Genomic DNA, 23,304 nt, shown 5'->3' with positions numbered 1-23,304 from the left:
TGACTTGTGTCTTAAACTAAATCCAACTTATTAAATAGTTGTAAAATAATAACCAAATTCAGTAGAGAACTACAGGGCTGCACGGTGTCTAAGTGGGTAGCACTGCCTCACAGCAAGAAGGTCCTGGGTTCGATTCCCAAGTGGGGAGGTCCAGGTCCTTTCTGTGTGGAGTTTGCATGTTCTCCCCGTGTCCGTGTGGGTTTACTCCAGGTGCTCTGGTTTCCTCACACAGTCCAAAGACGTGCAAGTGAGGTGAATTGGAGATACAAAATTGTACAAGACTGTGTTTGATATAACCTTGTGAACTGATGAACCTTGTGTAATGAGAAACTACCGTTCCTGTCATGAATGTAATCAAAGTGTAAAACATGACGTTAAAATCCTAATAAACAAACAAACAGTAAAGAACTACATTGACTGTAAACTGGATATGACAAGAGTTCATTCTCTTACCTATTTATTTAGTCTCAAATCCATGCTGTAAAGAGAGAATAGATGTTCGAGTGCTGCTTCTTCATTTCATTCACTGGCTTGGATAACTTCATTCCCCATTTTTGATTCTGATTCTGATTTAAACCTACTTTGACTGATAATCATCGTTCTTTAGAACAGGGATTTTCAACCTGTGGGGCACACCTAAAACTAAAGCATTTAATTTTTCACCATCAGGAGACATAGGAGACATCCAGTTCAGTCTGAAAAAAACAGCCGTTGACCAGCAAAACTTTAAAATAGGGCTAACGGTGAAGATAAATGGGTGACAAAAACAATGAGTGCTGTTATAGGACGTGTGTGTGCCTTTAAGAGAGGTGTATAGATGCTCTGTTCACAATTAGTAGTGGTAAATTCGGTTCATTTTATGGACTCGAGTCTGAGTCACTCAGTAATGTGATCCGGTTCACCTGAGTCATTTGTACTGACATCTTGATTGCGATTGATTTACTGCATGAAAATGGATCCAAATATCACTTGTCTTCTGTCTTCTGTAAATAAATCCTTCTCTAATCATTTTCTTGGTACCTCACACTTCTCTTGTCAGTGACAAGTTGACACTTTTTTGATCATGTGTAATCTTGATCATAGAGGAGAGGGACAAGGAGGGGGGAGAGGGGGGTGGACTCGCCTACCAATCAGATGGGTATATTAATTGATCAAGGGTTCAAGGGGGATGGTTAACAACACATTGCCATGTTAACTTGACCCAGTTAGGCAGCCACAGTGGCACAACAACAAACAGTCTATAAATTACCATGGGGGAAGGACTATGATACTCCTTAAGTAGTATAGTCCTAAAGTAGCCTGTAAGTATTTGCATTTTAATAATAATAATTATAACTATATTTTGTTGTTGTTTTGCTTACAAGAACATATGCTGCATTACTAATCTATACCACTACTACTGATAATAATAATAGCATGTGCATAAAATCAGCCACATAACGAACACCAGTGTGTTTAACCGCTTGCTTATTTGAATATTTAACTTATTACTTAGATTCACGGACTGGAGTGAAGCCGGTTCAGCCAAATCATCCGCGGTGTTTCCAGTGAGCTGCTCACTCGACTTGTGTACTTATGCTCGGCTCTTAATCGCTAAGTGTGAACTACTCAACAACTCGATCCGACCGGCTCGCCGAGCGCTCGGCGACCGGATCGAGATTTCTAGCATGTCAGATATCTGATCTGAGTTGCACGTCTGGCAGTGAGTGCTATGTCGAACAGCCAATGAGAATGCAGGATACGGTGTGAGGGGAAATGCAGGAGAGGAGTGTAAACAGGTGGGACAGGGGTGTAATATAGTTTATATCAGAATACACCGGCACACACACGTTTTACAGTATTTCTGACTTGATCGTTCTCTACAAAACACCAACGTTGCATTGCAAAAATATTAATTAACCTCCAACTTACTATAGAACAATCCATACTGTTCGTGTTGCCAAATCCACTCAGATTCATTTATTTTTCCTCCTTGACACTTTAATCACTCGCTACTTGTTGACGTGCATTTTTGGATGTGGTATCATTAAACCCCTCGTCACTTCTCGCGTTTATTTTCGTGACAAAACGTAATTAGGGAGACCAGAGAAGCTCGCCTGTGATTCCAGTTGGTGATAGGTCGTGTAGTGTGAAACCCCCTATCACCGATCAGTTGTGTAGTGTGAAATATACACCGACTGAAAGACTCCCCAGTGCAAAAGATTCAGTCGTGTAGTGTGAACTGTACAGCGACCCGACAAATCAGAAAGTCGTGTAGTGTGAACTTGGCATTAGCAGCAGCCAGTCAGAGGACTCCGGGTTAATTGAGATTTCGGACTCGTGATTCCTGATTCAGTACGAAGATTCGAATCATTAACCCGGGTGATTCAGGAACCGCCCAGCTCTATTCACAATGGTATCCATCAGGTGTGGTTCTGGATTAAGCTTATTTTTCCCTTGATGACTGGAAAACTGGGGAGGCCAAGGTAGCTCTGTAGGTTGCACTGTTGTTTCACAGCAAGAAGGTTCTGGGTTCGATTCACAAGTGGAGCTGCCCCAAGCAAGGTCCCGCTTTGGATAAAAAACAATTTGGATTGTTGCAATGTATTTATGTATTTCCAGGGTATCTGGTATACCATTTTATTGTGCACCATATCTTTAAATCACTTGATAATTACTAAATTGAGGGGATCAGAATCTTCCACTCATCACCCCCATCTCATTCTGATCAAGCTGTAAGTGCTGCACAGACCCCACAGTCATGGGGCGGAGGGGATTGAGGACTACTTTTAAAATTTTTAATACGGAGACAAAGAAATAATCAAGACTATAATGCTAATCAAGTTCACTGAAGGTTTTACTGTGTATAAGTGTGTGGTACTTGAGCTAAGATGTTTATTAACCACTTTTACCAATATTAACAGCTTATGCCATATCTATATTTTAATAGCTTGTTTAAAATAAAACAAAACAAAAAAACATTAAAAATTAACTTGTAACAGCAGAATTTGACAGTTTGTGGCCAAACAAGTGGCTACTCTTCCTTCTCCACTAGATGGCAGTAGCTGCAATATAAAGTTTCATTCTTCACTTTCTTTTATATTCTTAGCAAGCAAATGTGTCCAAGAGATGGCGCTGTTTTACAATTCTGCATATAACGATCTGATCTTGTATTACAAAACAACTCTACTGTATATAAGTATGGACAGGTCTGTGTTGGTGTATCACAACATATCAGTATCAGTTTAACTCTGTCCACTTTCAGTATAGTAATGGAAAAGCACATTGTATTTTAGATTATCCTTTCTTTTGATATAATTTTCCAGAGCAACGACTATTTTGCATTCTAAAATCTGCAAGAGGCAGCACTTGTGTGGGTGGTATGAAGTCACAAAGTTAGAGTTTGTTTGTTTGTTTATTAGGATTTTAACATCATGTTTTACACTTTTGGTTGCATTCATGACAAGGAACGGCAGTTACTTATCACACAAGGTTCATCAGCTCACAAGTTTATATCAAACACAGTCATGGACAATTTAGTGTCTCCAATTCACCTCACTTGCACGTCTTTGGACTGTGGGAGGAAACCAGAGCACCCGGAGTAAACCCACGCAGACACGGGGAGAACATGCAAACTCCACAGGGATTGAACCCAGGACCTTCACAAAGTTAGAGTAAGTGCCCAAAAAGACTTCCCAGAAAAGTAGGGGCTTTTGTAGTTTTTAAAATGACAACTTTATAATAATGTTTATTGTTACAGTGTCAGTAAAGCTGTATAAAATGTGTAATTAATCTACATTTTACAAATTAATTTCAAATGATTCTTTATTGACCAGGATATGGTTCAACTCAAAGCTTTTTCTTTTGAAGTACTTTAACTGCATCATTACATTTTGTCACTAGTAGAAGCTCTTTTCTTAAAGGAGGTATAGTCCTGGTAACTGATGTGATGTTTGTTGACATATAAGTTGTTTGGGTCATCAGAAAGTGAAACTTTATTGGAACTGGGTCGATAGTTGCTTTCCTTGTCTAGTCAGTGCCATTCCACATACAGCTGGGGTGGTTATTAACAATGATTCTTTATTGACCAGAAAAAGCTTTTTTTTTTTCAAGTACTTTAACCAAGCATCATTATATTTTGTCTGGAATGTCTTATTCAGTTCCCAAGATTATAGATATAATATTATATATAATCTAGTAAATAAAAAGTGCTTAAGAGAATAAACAAATCACAGATTATTGTTTTTTTTCTTCCACATTTTAGAAAATGTTCAAACTCTTCCAGAAATTGGGTATAAATATAAAATGTGTAATTACAGTAAAATCACTTTATACTCATGAATTTCACTGATTAATTGGCAGGGCGTAGTTACACTTTTTATATACAGCTTTTTATATATTTTTATGTAAGAATCCATGTTGCTGCTTTTGGAGACACCGGTTAGATATACCAGAGTAAACATGCTGACACTTAAGAGGTGCAGTTGCTGTTGTCTGTCAGAAGATATGCAGTGCTGTTCTGATGTAAGGATATAACAGGATGGAGCATGTGTAGATTACAAAATCACTTCATATTGGGGGTTTATTTATTTACTAAAATAATATTAATTTGCAAGGAATACATGGAACCTGATTTACCTAATTTTCCATTTTCCCAAATAGCCCAAAGACAAGCAAGCTGAACACTAGTGAATGCTGTGCAAAAGCACTTAGAACCTTGATTGCATGGTCAAAAAAGCCTAAGAGTTTTGTGGGCAGATGAAATTTGAGTAAAAGATTTGAGTAATTTGGCCATAATGACCAGAATTATGTTTGAAGAAGAAGTAATGAGGCATTCAAACCCAACAATACTGTACCTACTGTCAAGCATGGTGGTAGGATTATGCTCTGGGACAGTTAAACTAGTGGAAGGAATTGTTAGGAAGGAAAATTTACTCTAAAAGCTAAAAAATGTTTTCATCTTTTTTATGTGAAGGCGGTTTCATTAATTTCAGGTTATGCTAATCTAAACATGTTCTGAACTTTTAAGACTCTTTCAATTTTCATTTGTCAACGACAAATGTCATTAAGAAGGTTGTAGGTTTAGAATTAGTTTTACCTGAATAAACATGATTTGTCTTTGATTAAGGTTTTTTTTAGCTAGAATTCAGTGAGTGACTGTACATTATTTAATGTTTGTAGTGTTTAAGTATGTTGTTTTAGTTCTGCACTAAAAGGCATTTTTGTCATTACTTTTTTATTAACTCTGATACCTCTGGCCTGTCTTTGGTTATTCATACATTCACACCTGAGCAGTAAGACGCCTCTTAAGCCACCCAAAAAGCACAATCTAGATCTTCAACACTTCCACTTCACAGCAGTAATTTGCATGTTCTTCCTGTTTCAGGTTAGGCCCGAATGTGAGGGGTCGGGGTCCCTCCCCCCCTCAGGAAAGTCATCCCCCCCTCAGGAAAGTCAGAGTGACAGATATACGCTACCCAAACTTGGAACGAAGGGGCTGCAGCTGTCAACTCAACTCAAACTCAAAAGAAGCTTTATTGGCATGACAAATAAGGACATTCGTATTGCCAAAGCAAGTTACAGAGAAATATAAACAATAAAAATAAGAAAGAACAAAAATATACAGAACAGTTACATGTGCAAAAATATAGAATAGAATAAAATATTAATAAAAACAGTGCAAAATAATAACAATAAAAAGTATAGTATTTACAATAATGAGGTAGTAAAACAATCAGTTTGTGCGTGTGTGTGTGTGTATGTGTGTGTATGAAACATGGTCACCCACTGTCCCTCACCTGGTGACAGGTGTGTGTATAGAGTGCTGCTAGTGTGCAGCTCTCTCTCTCTGTGCTCCCCCAGTAGGTGGGGCAGTTTGTCGGGGTCTGGGAGGGAGGTAAAGTTGGGGATGATGTTGTTAAATTTAGGGAAGAATTGGGAGCGGACGTGGTGGTACTTGGTACACCGGGTGAGGAAGTGCAGCTCCGTCTCTACTGTACTGAGAGTGCAGTGCTGGCACAACCTCTCCTCCCGGGGCAGCCAGGACCGGGTGTGTCGCCCCGTCTCCACGGCCAGGTCGTGTGCGCTCAGTCTGTACCTCGTCAGGGTGTTTCTTAATTTAGGGTCGGATACTGTGCTCAGATAATCTGCTGCACTGTAGTGTTTGTTTAGGGCCAAATAACAAATAACACTGCATTTTACTTTGAGTTTTAGTTTCAGTTTCCCAATAATTCAGATATTTAGTTCTGAGTTTTTGTGTAATTTGGTTTATTCTAATTGGGTTTGCAGATTTCTCCTGTTCCTGAGTCTTTATTGTGTTAGTGTGTGTTAGTGGTGTGTCTGTGTGTGTTAGTGGTGTATCTGTGTGTGTTAGAGTGTCTGTGTGTGTTATTAGTGTGTCGGTGTGTGTTAGTGGTGAATGGGTGCAGTGACTCAGGACCAGTTGGATGAGGGGACTGGTATGTTTGCTCAGCTCTTGGTGTTTCAGGGCTTTATAATGATAAGATTGGGGGTCGCTCTCATTTAGATGGTTCCAGAAGTTGATTGCTCTTCTCTGTATGTTGATAATTAGAGGAAATCGGCCTAATTCTGCCCTGCACGCATTGTTCGTGGTGTGTCTGTGCACCTTTAGGATGCTTTTACAGAACTCTGTGTGCAGGGTCTCTAATGGATGTTTGTCCCAATTATGGAATTGATGGTGTGTAAGCGAACCCCAAACTTCACTGCCATATAGAGCAATCGGTTCAATTATTGATTCAAAAATTTTAAGCCAGATTCGAACTGGAATTTCCACGAATGTTTGACGTTTTATGGCGTAGAAGGCCCTGCGAGCTTTTTCTCTCAGTTCATTTACTGCCGGATTTAGCTGTCCTCCACTGACACACGAGCTGCTGTGCGAAAGATACTACACCCCTGCAGGACAGAGGTGAAGTGAAGTGAAATGAGTGCCGTGTAAATCACATCTGTGGTCTCTAATGCTGGGATACTAAAATAACCCTCTCCATGTGCCTGTGCTAGAGAAAAAGAAACATGGCTCAGATCAGGTCTCACCTACTGGACAGCACGGTTATTATAGTTTTCTTTTTAGTGACTTTTTAGTTTAATCATTTCATTATTATTTGAAGTATAGTTTAAAGGTTAGTTCCTTTTCGTTATTAGTTTCTATTAATAGTTTAACGGTTCTTTAAAAAAAAGATTTAAATGTTTATTTTTAGTTAGTGTCAAGGCCAAGTTGTGAAGCTCTTTCTTAAAAGGATCTTCAGCAAAGAACCAACATTTTTACTCAGTTAATAAGTCATTTCTCTGATCCCTTTGGTTAAACATCAAATAAAAAATCATTGTAATGTACTGTTGCCAAATGTATGTTATTTTATATCCGTATTTGCAGTTGTGAGTCGATATTACAAGATCTAATACATAAGATCTACTACAAGATGCAGTCAAGTGCACTGCTAACATTAGCTTGTCAGCAATGCTATTATGATACAGTTTGTATTTTATTACAATGTACAGTCTGTATTTTGCATTTGATTAAATAAAGAATTACCCCACAATCACTGTTTTTTTGTTTAGTTTTTTTTGCGTGGTGAGTTGGATGGGGTGCATAAAAATGTTGTCTAGATAGTGTTTACTGTAATTTTACTGTTTACTGTTGCTGTGATTTTTAATGTGTGAGAGAACAGAAGTCCTGTGTTTTTCCAGAACATCCTGTGTTTTGTTTGGATCTTCATTGCTTACCATCCTCTTAAACCAACCTACCTAAATGTCCTGTAGTCTGGTTATTTCTGCTCTTTGTTTAAAGTGACAAATCGTTCATCTGAAGATCTGTCCTTCATTCTTGTTCTTCCAAGTGCCAGTCCGTGTCGTATTTCCTGACTGGATTCTTTACTGTTCATAATGGCTCCAAAAAGCTGTCCACCACTTCAGCACATCCTCTGTCATTGTACTGTTAGTGTTTATTCCTTTTGTCATGACTTTTCTCCTTTGTTCTGTGTAAAGTCCATCTTTCTACTTTTACAGCGTCCAGTTTAAACAAATACGGCCTTGTCTTAATTCCTTGCCAACGTGGAACCAGTCTGAATGTCCATTTTATGTTTGTCAATATAAAGATTCCTCCTTAGAACAATAAGATTCTCTGCTATTCGTATCGTACTAAGGACATTTCATAACTTTGTGTGGTCAACATTTACAAAAGCTTTACTGTAGTCAATGAGCGGCACGGTGGCTAAGTGGGTAGCACTGTCACCTTACAGCAAGAAGGTCCTGGATTCGATCCCCAGATGGGGAGTTTGCATGTTCTCCCTGTGTCTGAGTGCGTTGACTCTGGGTGCTCCGGTTTCCTCCCACAGTCCAAAGACATGCAAGTGAGGTGAATTAGAGATACAAAATTGTCCATGATTGTGTTCGATATAACCTTGTGAACTGATGAATCTTGTGTAACCAGTAACTACCGTTTCTATCATGGATGTAACCGAGGGGTGTAAAACATGATGTTAAAATCCAAATAAACAAACAAACTGTAGTCAATAAAGTACATCTTTTTTAAATTCCTTGGCTTTTTTATATAATCTAGCATACATCTACAATAGTATCTCTTGTTCACCTGCATTTTCAAAATTTTGCTTGTACATCTGGCAGTTCTCCTTTAATGTAAGACTCTGTGTTGAATAATCATCATAATTAAATTGACATGCAATAAGAAAAACGATGGTTTGATAGTTTGCACTTGTCCTTTTTCTCTTGTTTCTTTGATATTGGGATATTAACTGACCTCCTCCAATCTGCACACCATTAAGTGGTTTTCCAGATTTGTTGGAATGAATTGGTCAGCACTTTCAGTGAATCTTTAAATCTTGAAGTATTTCTTTTGCGATGTAATTGATCTTGTGGCTTTCTATTTCCCCCTCATTTACTTTGTTCCACTTGTATTTCCTTATTTCCACGACTCTGGAATAATCTCCCCACCTTTGTTCAGGATTCAGACACAGTGCAGATCAAAACATACTTATTTTCTCAGATGTCTTTGTGAATCAGGGGTGTGAGACTTCAATCCTGGAGGTGTAAACTCTTAGGTGCTCCTACTGTCATATTGTACTGATTTACATGTGATTTGTTGGGTCATCTGGCTGTGCTTGATTCAGCTCTCTGGGACCAGGATTGTTCACCCTGACTTTGAACAAATGTGCAGAGGTTGGGGATTCATGGTCCTAGAGATTTGTGAAGATTAGGGATGTGTTCAATTGTATTCAGTCACAATTATTAGTTGCTTTTTATAAAAGTTTCTGCTAAATGCTGTAAATGTAAATGTACCGGTGTATGAGAGGATGTGGGGGCATTTTTGAATTGCATATTCATAACAATGTCTAAATCAACTTTTTGTAATCAATTGGAAGGTTGTTTGACCCTTTATTAGGATTTCTGGTCTGCTATTTATTATTCAACAAAAAAAAACATTGAAAAAAAAAAAACATTGAAATGGAGCAATATTTTAAAACGGCTGAAAATAAATGAAATGCAGCTATAAATATTAGTGATTTAAATAATGAATAAATGTTGAGTTTTAAGAAATTGTTACATGACTGACAGCCGAATGTTTTTGCAATCTTTAGTGTAAAATAACATGAATGTATTAGAGACATGACAAAAATAATTGCATTAATACTAAAACTTTAAATAAGTGAAAATTAAAGCTGTTAAATGAACATCTTACAGTATATTAATGTCAGAGAATGTGTTAAAAAACTTAACACTGACTCATATTTCTTATTCATTAACATATTCACTCATTAACATTTCTTATTTATATTCTATAAGTTTTATATTGCACAAAACACTGCACCTTTTTAAACCCACAATGTGAATTGCACATGCCAATGTTTACAATGTTTTCCACGTTTACAGGTATGAATGTGTGTGTTAGAGAGAGTAAATTTGTCTTTATTGTCCTGATTGACTTTATTGTATTTTTAGTGCACTGCAAGCATCTGTGTAACCAAAAACAAATTCCTTGTATGTGTGAGCATACTTGGCCAATAAAGCCTGATTCTGATTCTGATATGAATAACTGCTTTGTAACTGCTTTACCAATAATTGATTGCTCTTAGGCCCATAATGTGACTATTATAGTGTCATGTTTTATTATTGATGTTGTGTCCTTGTGTCCACTGATGTTTATTTTATCCCTTTCACTTCAAGTGGTTCTGTTGCTTGCCAGGCCGCCATTATAAATAAGAATTCGTTCTTAATGACTTGCCTGGTTAAATTAAAGGTTAAATAAAAAAATAAAATAATGCAATTATTTATTACTAAACGCCGAATTTACTACAAAACAGTATCTGAAATCAACAACATTTTAACATCATACATGGGACCGACTTGTCACCCCATTCAGATCACAAACCAAAAATTTAATTTTTTTAAAATTTATAAGATGATTATAGGAGTTGTGTTTTGATGTAGGGGGGATGCAAATAATCAGTTACATTAATACATGTACAGAAGATCTACAGAACAGTGTAGCCTTTACTATATGAGATTATGTCACATTGATTTAAATGGATTTTTGTGCATATGTAGCATACAAAGAATTTCCATGTTGATGTGGGGCTATTTATTTATCATATCAGCTGGTGTGAAAAGTAACAGCATGTTGCTAAATCACTGGGAATGGTATCTTTTCTTTATTAGCACCATTACAAAATGATTAAGCAATGAATTATATGATGTAATAAAAATCTTGGATGTTTGGTTAATCCAAAAACATCAAACAAAAAAGAAAACAAGGTTAGTGGGTTTACTGTATTCTCGACAACTGACCCTTCCCGTGGGGGGCTGCTTTCTATTTGAGTGACAGTAACAGCCACTCTCTCCTTTTGGTCACTGACAGGTTAATGCTTGCCACAAGGGCCTGGCAAAAAGGCCCGGTCTACTTTAAATGGAGCAAAAACACAAAACTTTTTCATCTCATTCATTCATGTAGGTAGTGCTGAGCATGGCTGTGAGATATCAGTTTAGTAGACGCTTTTGTAATCATGGGGAAATGGTTAAGTAACAAGTGTTTGGTTGCATAAATGGTACCACTCTCCCATGATTCCTTGGACACGGGGACCAATAGGGAGTGTCTAAGGAGGAGCAGTGGAGGCTAGGCTAGAGGTATATAAAGTAAAATTACTGTATTAGCACTTCTGAGCAGTTGGAGCATTCCCAGCCTTGCCTCGGGTGTAGGGATTGCAAGGAGAAAAGCAAAACTACACGGTCTAAACCCTGTGTAGTTTTGTTTTTGGGGATCATTTTGAGGTTCAACTGTTCTCACCTTGGATATTCTGCAAACTTACTGGATAAGAGGATTGTTGCTGAGACAGAAGCATTCTGGGCACAGTCCCATCAGTTACAGGCACCTTTGTAATCCAAGTAAGTTCCATTTACTCTGTGGACAGCTGATGATCCAGTTGCTTTTGCTCATTTATTATGCATAAGTTTGCCTTTACTTTCATATTGCATTAAATATCTGCTTTTATTATATATATTTTTTCATTTATTTATTTATTTGATTTGATTGGATGCTGCAACTGGTTCTGCTTATATACATGTTTTAGTAAGTAATTATTATGAGTAAACCTTCAAGGTTATTTATGGTGTGATGATGTGAAAAAAGCCAGGAATAGCCTGTGATAGCATTAGAGTGGTGTCCTGGCTCGGCTGCAATGTCTTTTTAAGGGAATCGGTGGCAGGGCTATCAGTTGCACCTCCAGCTATGTGCCACATGGTGTCTGTCAATCATGTACAAGGGACAGATTATTTTTAGAGATGGCCATTTCTGTCTTATGAGTTATTAGTCATATGTAGGACCTGTGCTTACAGATTATTGTAAATTGTATTTATTTTTCAAAATTATTATCAGTTGTTGACTGGATGTCATTTCTATCATATGCTGAGATAAGATTAGACCTCACCTGTTGACTTATATCAGACAGTTGCTTATAGTAGTCTCATGAAAAAGAAAAGAAGTAAATAACACGGTTTAAGATTTTCTTGAATAATCTGGAGAATTAAATTAAATTAAAGTTTCACTGTATTACATGTGATCAGTAGTTGGAATTTGTTTTTTTAAGGATACGGTGGTGTTTTGTGGTCAAGTACTAAACTACTAAACTTAAATAACTTGATTTAACTTTTTCACCTGATTTAATAAATCAGGTTATTAAAATATTTAGCTTGTTTTAATAAATCTTTATTTCATTTTTGTTTTTTACTTAAAATTATAAATTTTATAATTTTAATTATTAATAAAAAAATAAATCAGTAGTTATCTCAAATATACTTTGTCATGACTGGAAGGCTAGACTAGTCTGAAGGCCTTGTTGTCATTATTTTTTTATTCCTATGCCCTAAACTCTCTGTTAAGCATAAATAACAAAGAAGTAACCATTTGGAGAAGCTGACTAATTTCTTAAAATAGTACATTAAATAATTTTGAGGAAATGTGATTAAACAGTAGTTCTTTTTGCTTTATTTTAAAAAAAGTTTTTTAAAGTTTTTTTATGGCTTTATCACCTTTATAGGCTGAATTTGCTATAATTAATGCTTTAAACTAAGAGAAAATGAGTTTTTACACTCAAAAATATACTTTATCACAGATTTTGGAAAGTATAGTTAAATAACTTGTTATTAGGTGCTGATGTACATTGTTATGAAGCTGACTGATTATGAATTAAATTAAATAACATACTTCTGTAGTGAAGAGCTTTTTAGTGTATATTTGATCTGCCACTGCAGGATTCTACATGTGGAGATATTGTGTTACTTCTTAATATAGACCGAGGTATTAACAGTCCTGTGACCTTTTTAAAATTTGGTGTTGATAATAATTACTGACTATTAAAGTTTCAAGTGTTTATTAACAATTTTTCTTAGTCATGTACATTTTAAAATCCAAGTTAAATTTAACTCAATGGTAACTTATAATGATTTAACAACTGTCTTCAATTTAATACACCACAATTTACAGATCTTTTCAGTAATAAGATTATCATTTTTGTTTACCTTCATAAAAATGTAACATTATTGATTATTAATTGATATTTAATTAAAGAGAACAGAAAAAAACAAAATTTATTTGTATGTACTTTGTTGATCAGGTTAGAGTAAACTTGCTGGAAAGAGTAACAGTTATTTTCACAGAGGTTGATAAGAGTTCACACTAGTTTGATTTTAAACTGTTCACTTTGGTTTAGCATTACAACTTGATTTAGTTTCAAGCTTGTTCCTCAAAGGTTTAGATGCTTGTTTTGTGTCAAACTTCTAACCTTTACTTCTAAGTCAAGTTGAATGAAATCCTGTGTAAGATAATGTATGACTGCTTGTAATGGAAATTACCAGGTGCTACTTGGCCATTACAGTTTGATTGTCCTGGCTGTGATGACTTTTTTACACCTGTGAATTCATTAGGCCTTTTGTAACTGCAAACAAAAAGGTCATTTGTTCAGGAGCTTAAAATCACAGCTTTTAGTTGTAATTCCATGGTGTCAGCGGTTGGGTGCATATTTTGACACATGGACCATTTGGGGCTACTGGTCTCTCAAATGACAGGCTGGCGAGTGCCAGGTGCAGCAGGGTGGGAGGACTGACACTCACTGATTAGTCAGTTTCTCTGCAGCTAAAAAAAGCAGACCAAAAATTAACATGATCATGTAACATGTTAGGAAAGCTTTGTTGACTGTTTTTATTTATTAATTAAAAGTAGCACATAATAAATGATAAGTATACTGTAGCTAGACTTTAAAATGTCCTTTTTCCCCAGGGTGCCTACCACAATGTCTACACAGGCGCCAACTTTTACACAGCCGCTTCAGAGCGTTGTTGCACTTGAGGGTAGTGCTGCAACGTTCGAAGCTCAAGTTAGTGGTAAGTGCAAAAAAACCTCTACTTTCCTACTTAATTTCTTATGATTTTTGAGAATATTAATGCAGCGTTACTATAAAAAAAAGTGATTTTCAGTCAACTTACAAAGAGCTACATTGGCTGCGGTTCTTTATTCCAGCCAAGCAGGAGCTACGGCTAATTTTGTTTGTTTAATCAATTAGTCAAGAAATAGTGTAAAGTGAAATCAGCTGTAGCTCTTGCTTGGCTCAAATGAAAACCTGCAACCACTTCCAACATAAGAGTGAAGCCCCATCATATGAAGTACTGACTACATATTTATTGCCTCTGTTCCGGTGATATAACTTAGAAAATTACTTTCCAGGTAATCCAGTTCCTGAGGTGAGCTGGTTTCGTGATGGCCAGGTTCTTACTGCTGCCGCTCTGCCCGGCGCTCAGATCTCGTTCAGCGAAGGCCGCGCTGTTCTGAGAATCCCCGCCGTGACAGCCGCACACAGTGGAAGATTTTCTGTCAGAGCCACCAATGGCGCTGGACAAGCCACTAGCACCGCTGAACTTCTGGTTACAGGTGAGTCATTTGGTCTTAGAAAATGCTTTCCTCAGGAATACATCTTAACATTTTTTACAGGTGCATTAACAGGTATATTTTTCACAGCGGAAACTGCGCCACCGACATTTATTCAGAGACTACAAAGCATGACCGTGAGACAAGGAAGCCAAGTGAGACTTGATGTCCGTGTAACAGGAATCCCTACACCTGTGGTGAAGTTCTACAGAGAGGGAGCTGAGATTCAGAGCTCCGCCGACTTTCAGATTGTTCAAGATGGAGACCTTTACAGTCTGTTGATTGCTGAAGCTTTCCCTGAAGACTCTGGAACCTACTCAGTTAGTGCCTCCAACAGCAGTGGACGTGCCACTTCAACAGCCGAACTGCTGGTTCAGGGTAAGTTAATGGACATTTCCTATAATTTATCTGGTTAATATTTTAAACAGCAGTATAATCTGTGTCATGTTGTTTCAGGTGAAGAGCTTGCAGTGCCTGCTAAGAAGACCAAGACAGCTGTTTCAACCTCTTTGATGTCACAGACTCAAACCAGAGTGGAAAAAGTAATGAAAATGCATGCAATGAACAGAAAGTACTAACAAAAAGCTGTATTGCCTTTAATATTGCACTGTAATAAAGTGATCATAATGTCCAAATACTGGCCATATGGTGTACCAGAGAGTACGCTGTACTGAATAATATGTAAATTAGTAACATAGCAAATAGTGTTGCCATTCTGATGGAATTAATACTATACTAGTTTGTGATATAAAATGCAGGTTAAAATTGGGACATCCTTACGGGGTTTGGGACAGTCACTTAATTAAATAATACATAATGTGCATTAAGATACAAGTACAATTTCTCCACTTACTATTAACAGATTAACTTTCTGCATATTAGTGTATTAGTGTATTAGTGTAAGAAGTAATGCTTCCATTTTAATACTGAAAAACAATACACTACAAGTCTAGTGCCCACAATACATTATAAAACTCTTTTATAAAAATGTTTATTGCACAGTACATTAAAGTGCACAGTACATGACCCAACATGTTATTTTAGTCACCCAGTATGCAATAGATCTGTCACTGACACAGAACATCTGCTCACTAATCAAATCTCCCAACAGTCACATGTGTTACTGTCAGCTAAGTGCACATACCCTGGTGATGAGATTACTGGTGACCTTATTTTATAAAGTTATTCTATCATAATAAAAATTAGTCACCCACCCTTTCTTTTTATTTACAGAAAATGCAAGCCCACTTCGAGACTTCAGCCCTGACTGAGATGCAAATTGAGGGAGGTGTCGAGGCTCAGCTTTTGGCTCACAAAACACCTCCTCGAGTACCTGTAAAACTAACCTCCATGTCCCCGACACCAGCCTCTGTGTCAAAGGTGTCAGTTACCCGCCACCAGTCACCCTCCCCTGTGAGACATGTTAAGGGTCCCACTTCAACACCTGTGAGGTAATGGACTTTCATTTTGTGCCATTTACTTGAACGTAGCCAATATGCTTTTAAATGCACAGCTGTAACATATTAAGCAAACTAAAAAAAACAATGCAATGTTTTTATTTTAACATATTTTTGGTTTTGTTACTTGTATTTTTTTCAGGCCTGTATCCCCAACTTCAAGAATGTCTGTGTCTCCGATCAGACCAGTAAAGTCTCCAATAACTACATGCAAATATGTCTCTCAGGCTACTGATGTGTTGCCTCCATGGAAGCAGGAAGGCTATGTAGCAGAGTCTAGCTACACTACTCTGGCTCAGGGGTCCACATATATGCAGACCTCTTCCTCACATGTCCATAAGGAACAATGGGAGGGCTCGTTTGCCATGCAGCAACAGATCAGTGGTGCTGTTGTTAGAGAGGTAAGGGTGTTTTTTTAGCAATTGCATCCCCTAGTGGTAAAATCATGAAAGTGTGCCTGGACTTCAGAAAGAGTTGGGTTGGTTTAATTATCTGGATGTTGGTTTCAGTATGTCTAGTATTAAATAGCAACAGTGGAATAGACTTGATGTTACCAGCTTCAGTGTGAATGATGACTACAGCTCCTCTGTACCACCACTGTATTGATTGCTTTCACTACAGTTATATGCAAAGACTTTTATACTTCTAGAATCAACAACATAGCATTTAATATATTAGGGTTAACTGATGATGATTCAGCAATTCTTCTTGACACATCGGACACTGCTGTTTTCAAATCTGGTATCCTAAATGTACATTGTTAGCGCTAATTGTTCAATATTAAATAAAATGTAGAAAGCAAAGTTATTTCAATCTAACATACATGTTGTAAATGTAAAATGTAGGTAAGGTCTGACGCTGGCCACTCAGAAGCCGTGGTGTTTGGAGCGGGAGAACAGTTTGATGAATATAATCAGAACAGCCTTGGTAATGCTCTGGCAGGACATAATGTACTGGAGACCTTTCCTTACTCTGAAACATGGGCTTTTCAAAATGAGGTAGCAAAGCTATGTGATGACACAAGCATGTCTTGTCATTTTTTGACAGTGCGATGCGTTTTAGATGAATAACATGAGATTGTCACCAATGCCACCTTCTTAAGTCATTCTTAACAAAAGTTGTTTCACTTTGTCTTCTTTACATCACTTCACATACACACAGAACATGTGATTATCATGTTGCTGTGGGTCTATTCATTTAAACTAAATTCACTTATGTCTATTACTCACTTGTGTTACACGATTAAGCACTTGTACCTAGGGCACCATTGCACCCACCTTTCAATGTCAAGGTTAATGTCTGTATCACTGCAGTATGTAGTTACATACAATTTCAGCTAAAACTGCTCTTTTACTGGGACTGAGTGATAGGAACTCGTACTTCTGTGTCCAAAAACTTTGGCCAACTTTTACCAAGTTTTTATTTTATTTATAAATGTATGTAGATAAATGCACTGAATTTGCAAATGGTGGAAACGAGTGTATCATTGTAGCCACTAAAGCTTAGTTATGTACGTTTCCTTATACATATTCATGATGTTGAATGCAGTTTAAGACACAGTGTCTGATTTCACTAAAGTTTGTCTCATCGTTGATTAGTAGTGTTGTTAATAATAAAAACAATTAGCTTACATATATTTTACATACTATTTTGTTGTATAAGCAATAGAGCAGTGCTGTTAAATCTTACAGCATCTTACATCTTGCTGTATTTCTGGTGGCAAGCGGGGCCGCATCTAGTTAGTGTTTAAAGTTTTGATAGGGACTGCCTGATCTAAAAAATCACTGCGCTTCACATCTTACGTGCTTTACTCATGTTCAATCATGTTACTTCTCTTGTCCACCGATCCATGCAATTGTGTGAAACACTTCTTTTCTTATCTTTCTTCTCACTTCTTAATGTCTGCGAGGAATGCAAGTTTAGCTGTGAAAAACAAAAACAGTTCAGATTTAATAAATGTTGCATGTATTTTTAAATGACTTGAATTAACCTCTAAATTATTTTGTAGGCTGTGGAAGCTGCAATGATCCCTTTGCATACAGAGGTGCAAATGATGCCACCAACAATCGTGGCTGTACGTATTTTAACGAAATACCTTTTTACAAAATCTAGTTTAATGTCCTGTTGGCTTTTTACAATACCTTAAATATATTTCTGTCACTCAGGGCTTGAAGAACATGACTGTTATCGAGGGAGAATCTGTGACTCTGGAGTGCCAGATCTCAGGTCACCCCACACCAGGCATCATGTGGTTCAGAGAGGACTACAGGATTGAGAGCTCCATTGATTTCCAGATCACATATGAGCAAGGATACGCTCGTTTAGTGATCCGTGAAGCCTTTGCTGAAGATAGTGGACGTTTTACTTGCACAGCTACCAACGAAGCTGGAACTATCAACACCTCGTGCTACCTGCTTGTGCAAGGTAATGATCATATCATATCATTATCTGAAGAAACTCTACAGATTACCAGTGAAATGTGCCACAGTTTTGTGAACACAGATGAAATGTCTTTTTCAGTATCTGAGGAAATTGAGAGCAGGGAGGATTTCACTGGTGTTTATGAACATGTTGAAAGTTCTGGGCAAGAAAGACTGTAAGTGAAATATATCTTTGTCCACAATACTACTGTGTTGTTCAATTTCTGCCATTATACTAACCTTTATATAAAGCCTCATTTAATAATAATAATAATAATAATAATAATTTTTTAGCATTACAACTGAAGCCAGAGAAGAGACCATGTCAGAAGTGAGCACTGTATCTCAATCAGTGGAAACTGGCACAGGTGGCGCTCCTTTCTTTCTGAAAAAGCCCACAGTGCAGAAACTGGTGGAAGGTGGAAGTGTTGTCTTTGAATGCCAGATCGGAGGCAGCCCAAAACCCCACATCTACTGGAAAAAGAGTGGCATTCCACTTACCACTGGATACAGGTATTAAAAAACTATATACACTATATGGGCAAAAGTAAGTGGACCCCCATATTTAATATGTTTAGGTCTTTTAACTCTTTTGACTGCCTTTTCAGAAGAGCGAAGGCTTATATAGTTAAAACATGGGGGGTGAACTCCATATTAATGCTCATGGTTTTAATATAGGATTTAAAACAAGCTTATTCGGGTGTCCACAAACATTTGGCCAAATAGTGGTAACAGGTGTGTTACAAAGACATACAGTTTGCAAAGCAGAGATTGTAAGTCTATGTTTATTTGCTTAATCCAGATACAGAGTGGCATACAATAAAGAAACAGGTCAATGCAAACTGGAAATCTCCATGACCTTCTCGGATGATGCTGGAGAGTACACAGTCCTTGCCAGGAACCAACTCGGAGAGGCATCAGCTTCAGCCGTGCTGCTTGACGAAGGTTGGTTACTGACATACTCAATAATAAAAAACATTCTTTAATTTTATTGTTGCCTTAACGTTGTTAATTTTTTAACAGAGGCATATGAAGCTTACATAAAGGAACATGAAGTGACTTATAAAACTGAAATGACTACAACAGTAATACAGGAACCCAAAGTTGCAGAAATGGCACCTGAATTTACAAGTGAAATTGAAAAAGAACAACTACTTATCCAGAAGAGGATGGCTCAGCGGGCACAAATGATGCAGTCTTTCACCTCTGAGCAGGTTTGTAAAGCTTCTGAATGTCTCACTGTTTTAGACTTTCTTGATTTGTGCAGTCATGTCTAATTTATTTGTATTCAACAGGAGTTTCAGTTATCTGCTTTTGAGCAAAGGATCATCTATGAAATTGAGTTCCATCTTCTTAAGATAACCTACCAGCAGCTGGTAGCTGAAGATGGGGAGCAGATGGATATAAGCATTTCTGAGCATGAGAGCATCTCGCCAGTCTTCAGCATCCCTGTGAAGAATTACAGTATCAGGGAAGGAATGAGTGCTACGATGCACTTTAAAATGACCGGAGCTCCACTTCCCAAGGTAATTAAAGCATATTAAACTATGTATTTATGCAAACATGCATCTCCTACAGTTGTCCTTATATTTATTTGACAAATATGCATTGTTTACAGATTGCATGGTATAAAGACGGCAAACGCATAAGACATGGAGACCATTATCAAGTGGAGGTTCTTAAAGATGGCAGAGCCAGTCTACGTCTTCCAATGGTGCTACCAGAGGACGAGGGCGTCTATACTGCTTTGATCAGCAACATTAAGGGAAATGCTGTCAGCTCTGGCAAGCTCTATGTGGAACCAACTACTACACAGCAACGGTACCCTCAACCAGGGATAGTTCAGAGAATGAGGTATGTCATTTTATGGCAACAACTTTTTGCTAATGTGTAACTTAAAAAAAAATAGCATGTAAATGTTATGAATGCACCAGTTCAATATTGTGTGAAATGTTTATGCATTTTTAGGTCCACATCACCACGTTCAACAAGTCGCTCTCCTGGACGCTCACCTGCCCGCAGGCTGGACGACACTGATGAAGCCCAGCTGGAAAGACTTTATAAGCCTGTATTTGTCACAAAGCCATCATCCTTTAAGTGCTCTGAGGGACAAACTGCAAGATTTGATTTAAAGGTTGTTGGAAGACCCATGCCTGAAACATATTGGTTCCATAATGGTGAGTGGTATTACAGAGTCTCTTTTGTACAATTATATTAAGACACATTTAACAGAGTTTGAGATATAAATAACTCTTTTTTTTCATTATTTTTGCAGGAAAACAAGTGGTGAATGACTACACCCACAAAATTGTGGTAAAGGAAGATGGAACTCAGTCACTGATTGTGGTTCCTGCTATGCCTCATGACTCTGGAGAGTGGACCGTTGTTGCTCAAAACCGAGCTGGCAAAACTTCAGTTTCAATGACTCTTACTGTAGAAGGTCTGGCTTATATTAATGTGCAAATGTATCTATATTAACAATGTTATTTTCTTGTTGGCATAACAAATATTGATATATTTTTGACCAAGCATTCTTAACATTATTTTTAATGTCATTTTTAGCTAAAGAAAACTTGGTGAGACCACAGTTTCTTGAAAAACTGAAGAATGTCAGTGTTAAAGAAGGCAGTTTGGTTGAGCTGGCTGTTAAAGCAATTGGCGCCCCTATTCCTGACATTGTCTGGCTAAAGAACAGTGATATTATCTCCCCACACAAGCACCCAAACATCAAGTAAGTCAATTATCTGGAAATAAATTATGACTCAACTGACCTAAATGTACATTTTATGGTTTGACCATTAATAATTGAACATTTCTAAAATATTTTTTCTTTTTAGAATTGAGGGTGGCAAGGGAGAGGCTTGTTTCAAGATCGCTCAGAGTTGTGGCTCTGATAGTGCATGGTACACTGCCACAGCTATCAACAAAGCTGGCCGGGATACTACACGCTGCAAAATCAATGTTGAAGTGGAGGCAATGGGACCTCAGCCGGAGAGAAGGCTTATCATTCCCAAGGGAACTTACAAGACTAAAGAAATCGCTGCACCAGAGTTGGAGCCACTGCATCTCCGCTATGGTCAAGAACAGTGGGAAGAGGGTGATCTTTATGACAAGGAAAAACAGCAGAAGCCCCAGTTTAAAAAGAAATTGACATCTGTTAGACTTAAGCAGTTTGGCCCTGCACATTTTGAATGCAGACTCACCCCTATTGGTGATCCTACCATGGTTGTTGAGTGGTTGCATGACGGTAAGCCCCTGGCTGCTGCTAACAGGCTACGAATGGTCAATGAGTTTGGTTATTGTAGTCTTGACTATGAAGCTGCTTATGCAAGAGACAGTGGTGTCATCACTTGCAGAGCCACCAACAAATTTGGTGTTGACCAGACCTCTGCCACCTTGATTGTAAAAGATGAGAAGGGCCTCGTTGAGGAAAGTCAGCTACCTGAGGGTAGGAGGGGACAGAGAATAGAGGAAATTGAGCGCATTGCTCATGAAGGAGGTCCTACTGGAGTAACTGGTGATGACTTTACAGAGAAAACTAAGCCAGAGATCGTCTTGCTTCCTGAGCCTATCAGGGTACTGGAGGGGGAAACTGCAAAATTCCGTTGTAGAGTGACTGGATACCCAACCCCAAAAGTCAACTGGTACCTAAATGGGCAGCTTATTCGTAAGAGCAAAAGATACAGACTACAGTATGATGGCATTCATTATCTGGAGATTGTGGATAGCAAATCGTATGATTCTGGTGATGTCAAGGTTGTGGCAGAGAACCCAGAGGGCTCAGTTGAACATGTTGTAAAGTTTGAGATTAAGCAGAGGGAAGACTTTAGAACAGTTCTGCGTCGTGCCCCAGAGATAAAACCTGTTGCACCTTCTCAAGAACATGGCAGAGTGTCGTTTGAGGTTATTAAACCTGAAAAATTATCAGAAGTTTCAAAAGAGGCCAAAGAGGTGGTGAAGCTGAGAAAAACTGAGAGGGTCGTCCATGAGAAATCAACAGAGGAATCTGAAGAGCTTAAAAGCAAATTTAAACGCAGGACCCAGGAAGGCTACTATGAAGCAATTACAGCAGTTGAACTTAAATCCCGTAAGAAAGATGAGTCCTATGAAGACATGCTTAGAAAAAGAAAAGAAGAACTCCTTCATCATACAAAAGAAATTGCTGAAGCAGAGAAGAGAAGGGAAGAAGAAGAACGTAAACTTACCATTCCCAAAATCAAACCTGAAAAGATTGTCCTTTCACCTAGTATGGAGGCTCCAAAAATTCTGGAACGCATTACAAGCCAGACAGTTGCCCAAGGTGAAGAAGTACACTTCCGTTGCAGAGTTACTGGAAAACCAGATCCAGAATGCCAATGGTTTAAGAATGGAATTTTACTGGAAAAATCTGACCGCATTTACTGGTACTGGCCTGAGGACCACGTTTGTGAACTGGTCATTAGAGATGTCTCCAGTGAAGATTCAGCTAGCATTATGATCAAAGCCATGAACATTGCAGGGGAGACCTCAAGCCATGCATTTTTACTTGTTCAGGGTAAGGCCATTGACTTGTTTAAATTGTCTACTGAATATAACTGAAATGAAATGAACAAACTAAATTTTGTCTTTTCTTTCTTGTTGTTCTTCTTTCCTTTTCCATATTTCTTTACTGCTTCCAGCAAAGCAAGTTGTGTTCTTTAGTCAATTACTAGAAGATCAAAATGCCAAAGAGAAGGACACCATGGTCACTTTTGAATGTGAGACCAATGAGCCATTTGTTAAGGTGAAATGGCAAAAAAACAACGCAGAGATTTTCTCTGGGGACAAGTACAGAATGCACTCTGACAGAAAGGTACATTTCCTGTCTGTACTTACTATCAGCATGAGTGATGAGGCGGGATACAGCTGTATTGTTGCAGATGATGACCACATTAAAACAACAGCAAAACTTCATGTTGAAGGTAACTGTCTTAAGTCTAATTTAGCTATAAACTTTACTGTGAGTTTTACTGTGAGAGTCAGTGTT

At 37.8% G+C, this 23,304-nt stretch overlaps 1 protein-coding gene across 19 annotated transcripts in view; it reads left to right on the top strand.

Moving 5' to 3' along the window:
• Window positions 1-11,178: 11,178 nt before the first annotated feature.
• The window catches only part of ttn.1 (titin, tandem duplicate 1), a 138,006-nt gene continuing 125,880 nt past the window's right edge, over window positions 11,179-23,304 (top strand). For all 19 annotated transcript variants that reach the window (XM_063006089.1, XM_063006086.1, XM_063006085.1 and 16 more), the window contains exons 1-20: window positions 11,179-11,388; window positions 13,778-13,881; window positions 14,222-14,425; window positions 14,513-14,800; window positions 14,879-14,964; window positions 15,656-15,873; window positions 16,022-16,280; window positions 17,888-17,953; window positions 18,045-18,303; window positions 18,400-18,475; window positions 18,594-18,812; window positions 19,102-19,244; window positions 19,323-19,513; window positions 19,595-19,825; window positions 19,918-20,153; window positions 20,268-20,476; window positions 20,575-20,739; window positions 20,862-21,030; window positions 21,137-22,833; window positions 22,958-23,239. In XM_063006089.1, the coding sequence (XP_062862159.1) occupies window positions 13,791-13,881; window positions 14,222-14,425; window positions 14,513-14,800; window positions 14,879-14,964; window positions 15,656-15,873; window positions 16,022-16,280; window positions 17,888-17,953; window positions 18,045-18,303; window positions 18,400-18,475; window positions 18,594-18,812; window positions 19,102-19,244; window positions 19,323-19,513; window positions 19,595-19,825; window positions 19,918-20,153; window positions 20,268-20,476; window positions 20,575-20,739; window positions 20,862-21,030; window positions 21,137-22,833; window positions 22,958-23,239 (5,089 nt within the window). In that variant the 5' untranslated portion in view covers window positions 11,179-11,388; window positions 13,778-13,790. The remainder of the gene's footprint in view (window positions 11,389-13,777; window positions 13,882-14,221; window positions 14,426-14,512; window positions 14,801-14,878; window positions 14,965-15,655; window positions 15,874-16,021; window positions 16,281-17,887; window positions 17,954-18,044; window positions 18,304-18,399; window positions 18,476-18,593; window positions 18,813-19,101; window positions 19,245-19,322; window positions 19,514-19,594; window positions 19,826-19,917; window positions 20,154-20,267; window positions 20,477-20,574; window positions 20,740-20,861; window positions 21,031-21,136; window positions 22,834-22,957; window positions 23,240-23,304) is intronic.

Source organism: Trichomycterus rosablanca, chromosome 12 (assembly GCF_030014385.1).
Source record: "Trichomycterus rosablanca isolate fTriRos1 chromosome 12, fTriRos1.hap1, whole genome shotgun sequence".
In the NCBI taxonomy this organism is placed as follows: domain Eukaryota; kingdom Metazoa; phylum Chordata; class Actinopteri; order Siluriformes; family Trichomycteridae; genus Trichomycterus; species Trichomycterus rosablanca.
Note: the sequence above shows the minus strand (reverse complement) of the source record. Positions and strands in the feature narration are given on the sequence as shown.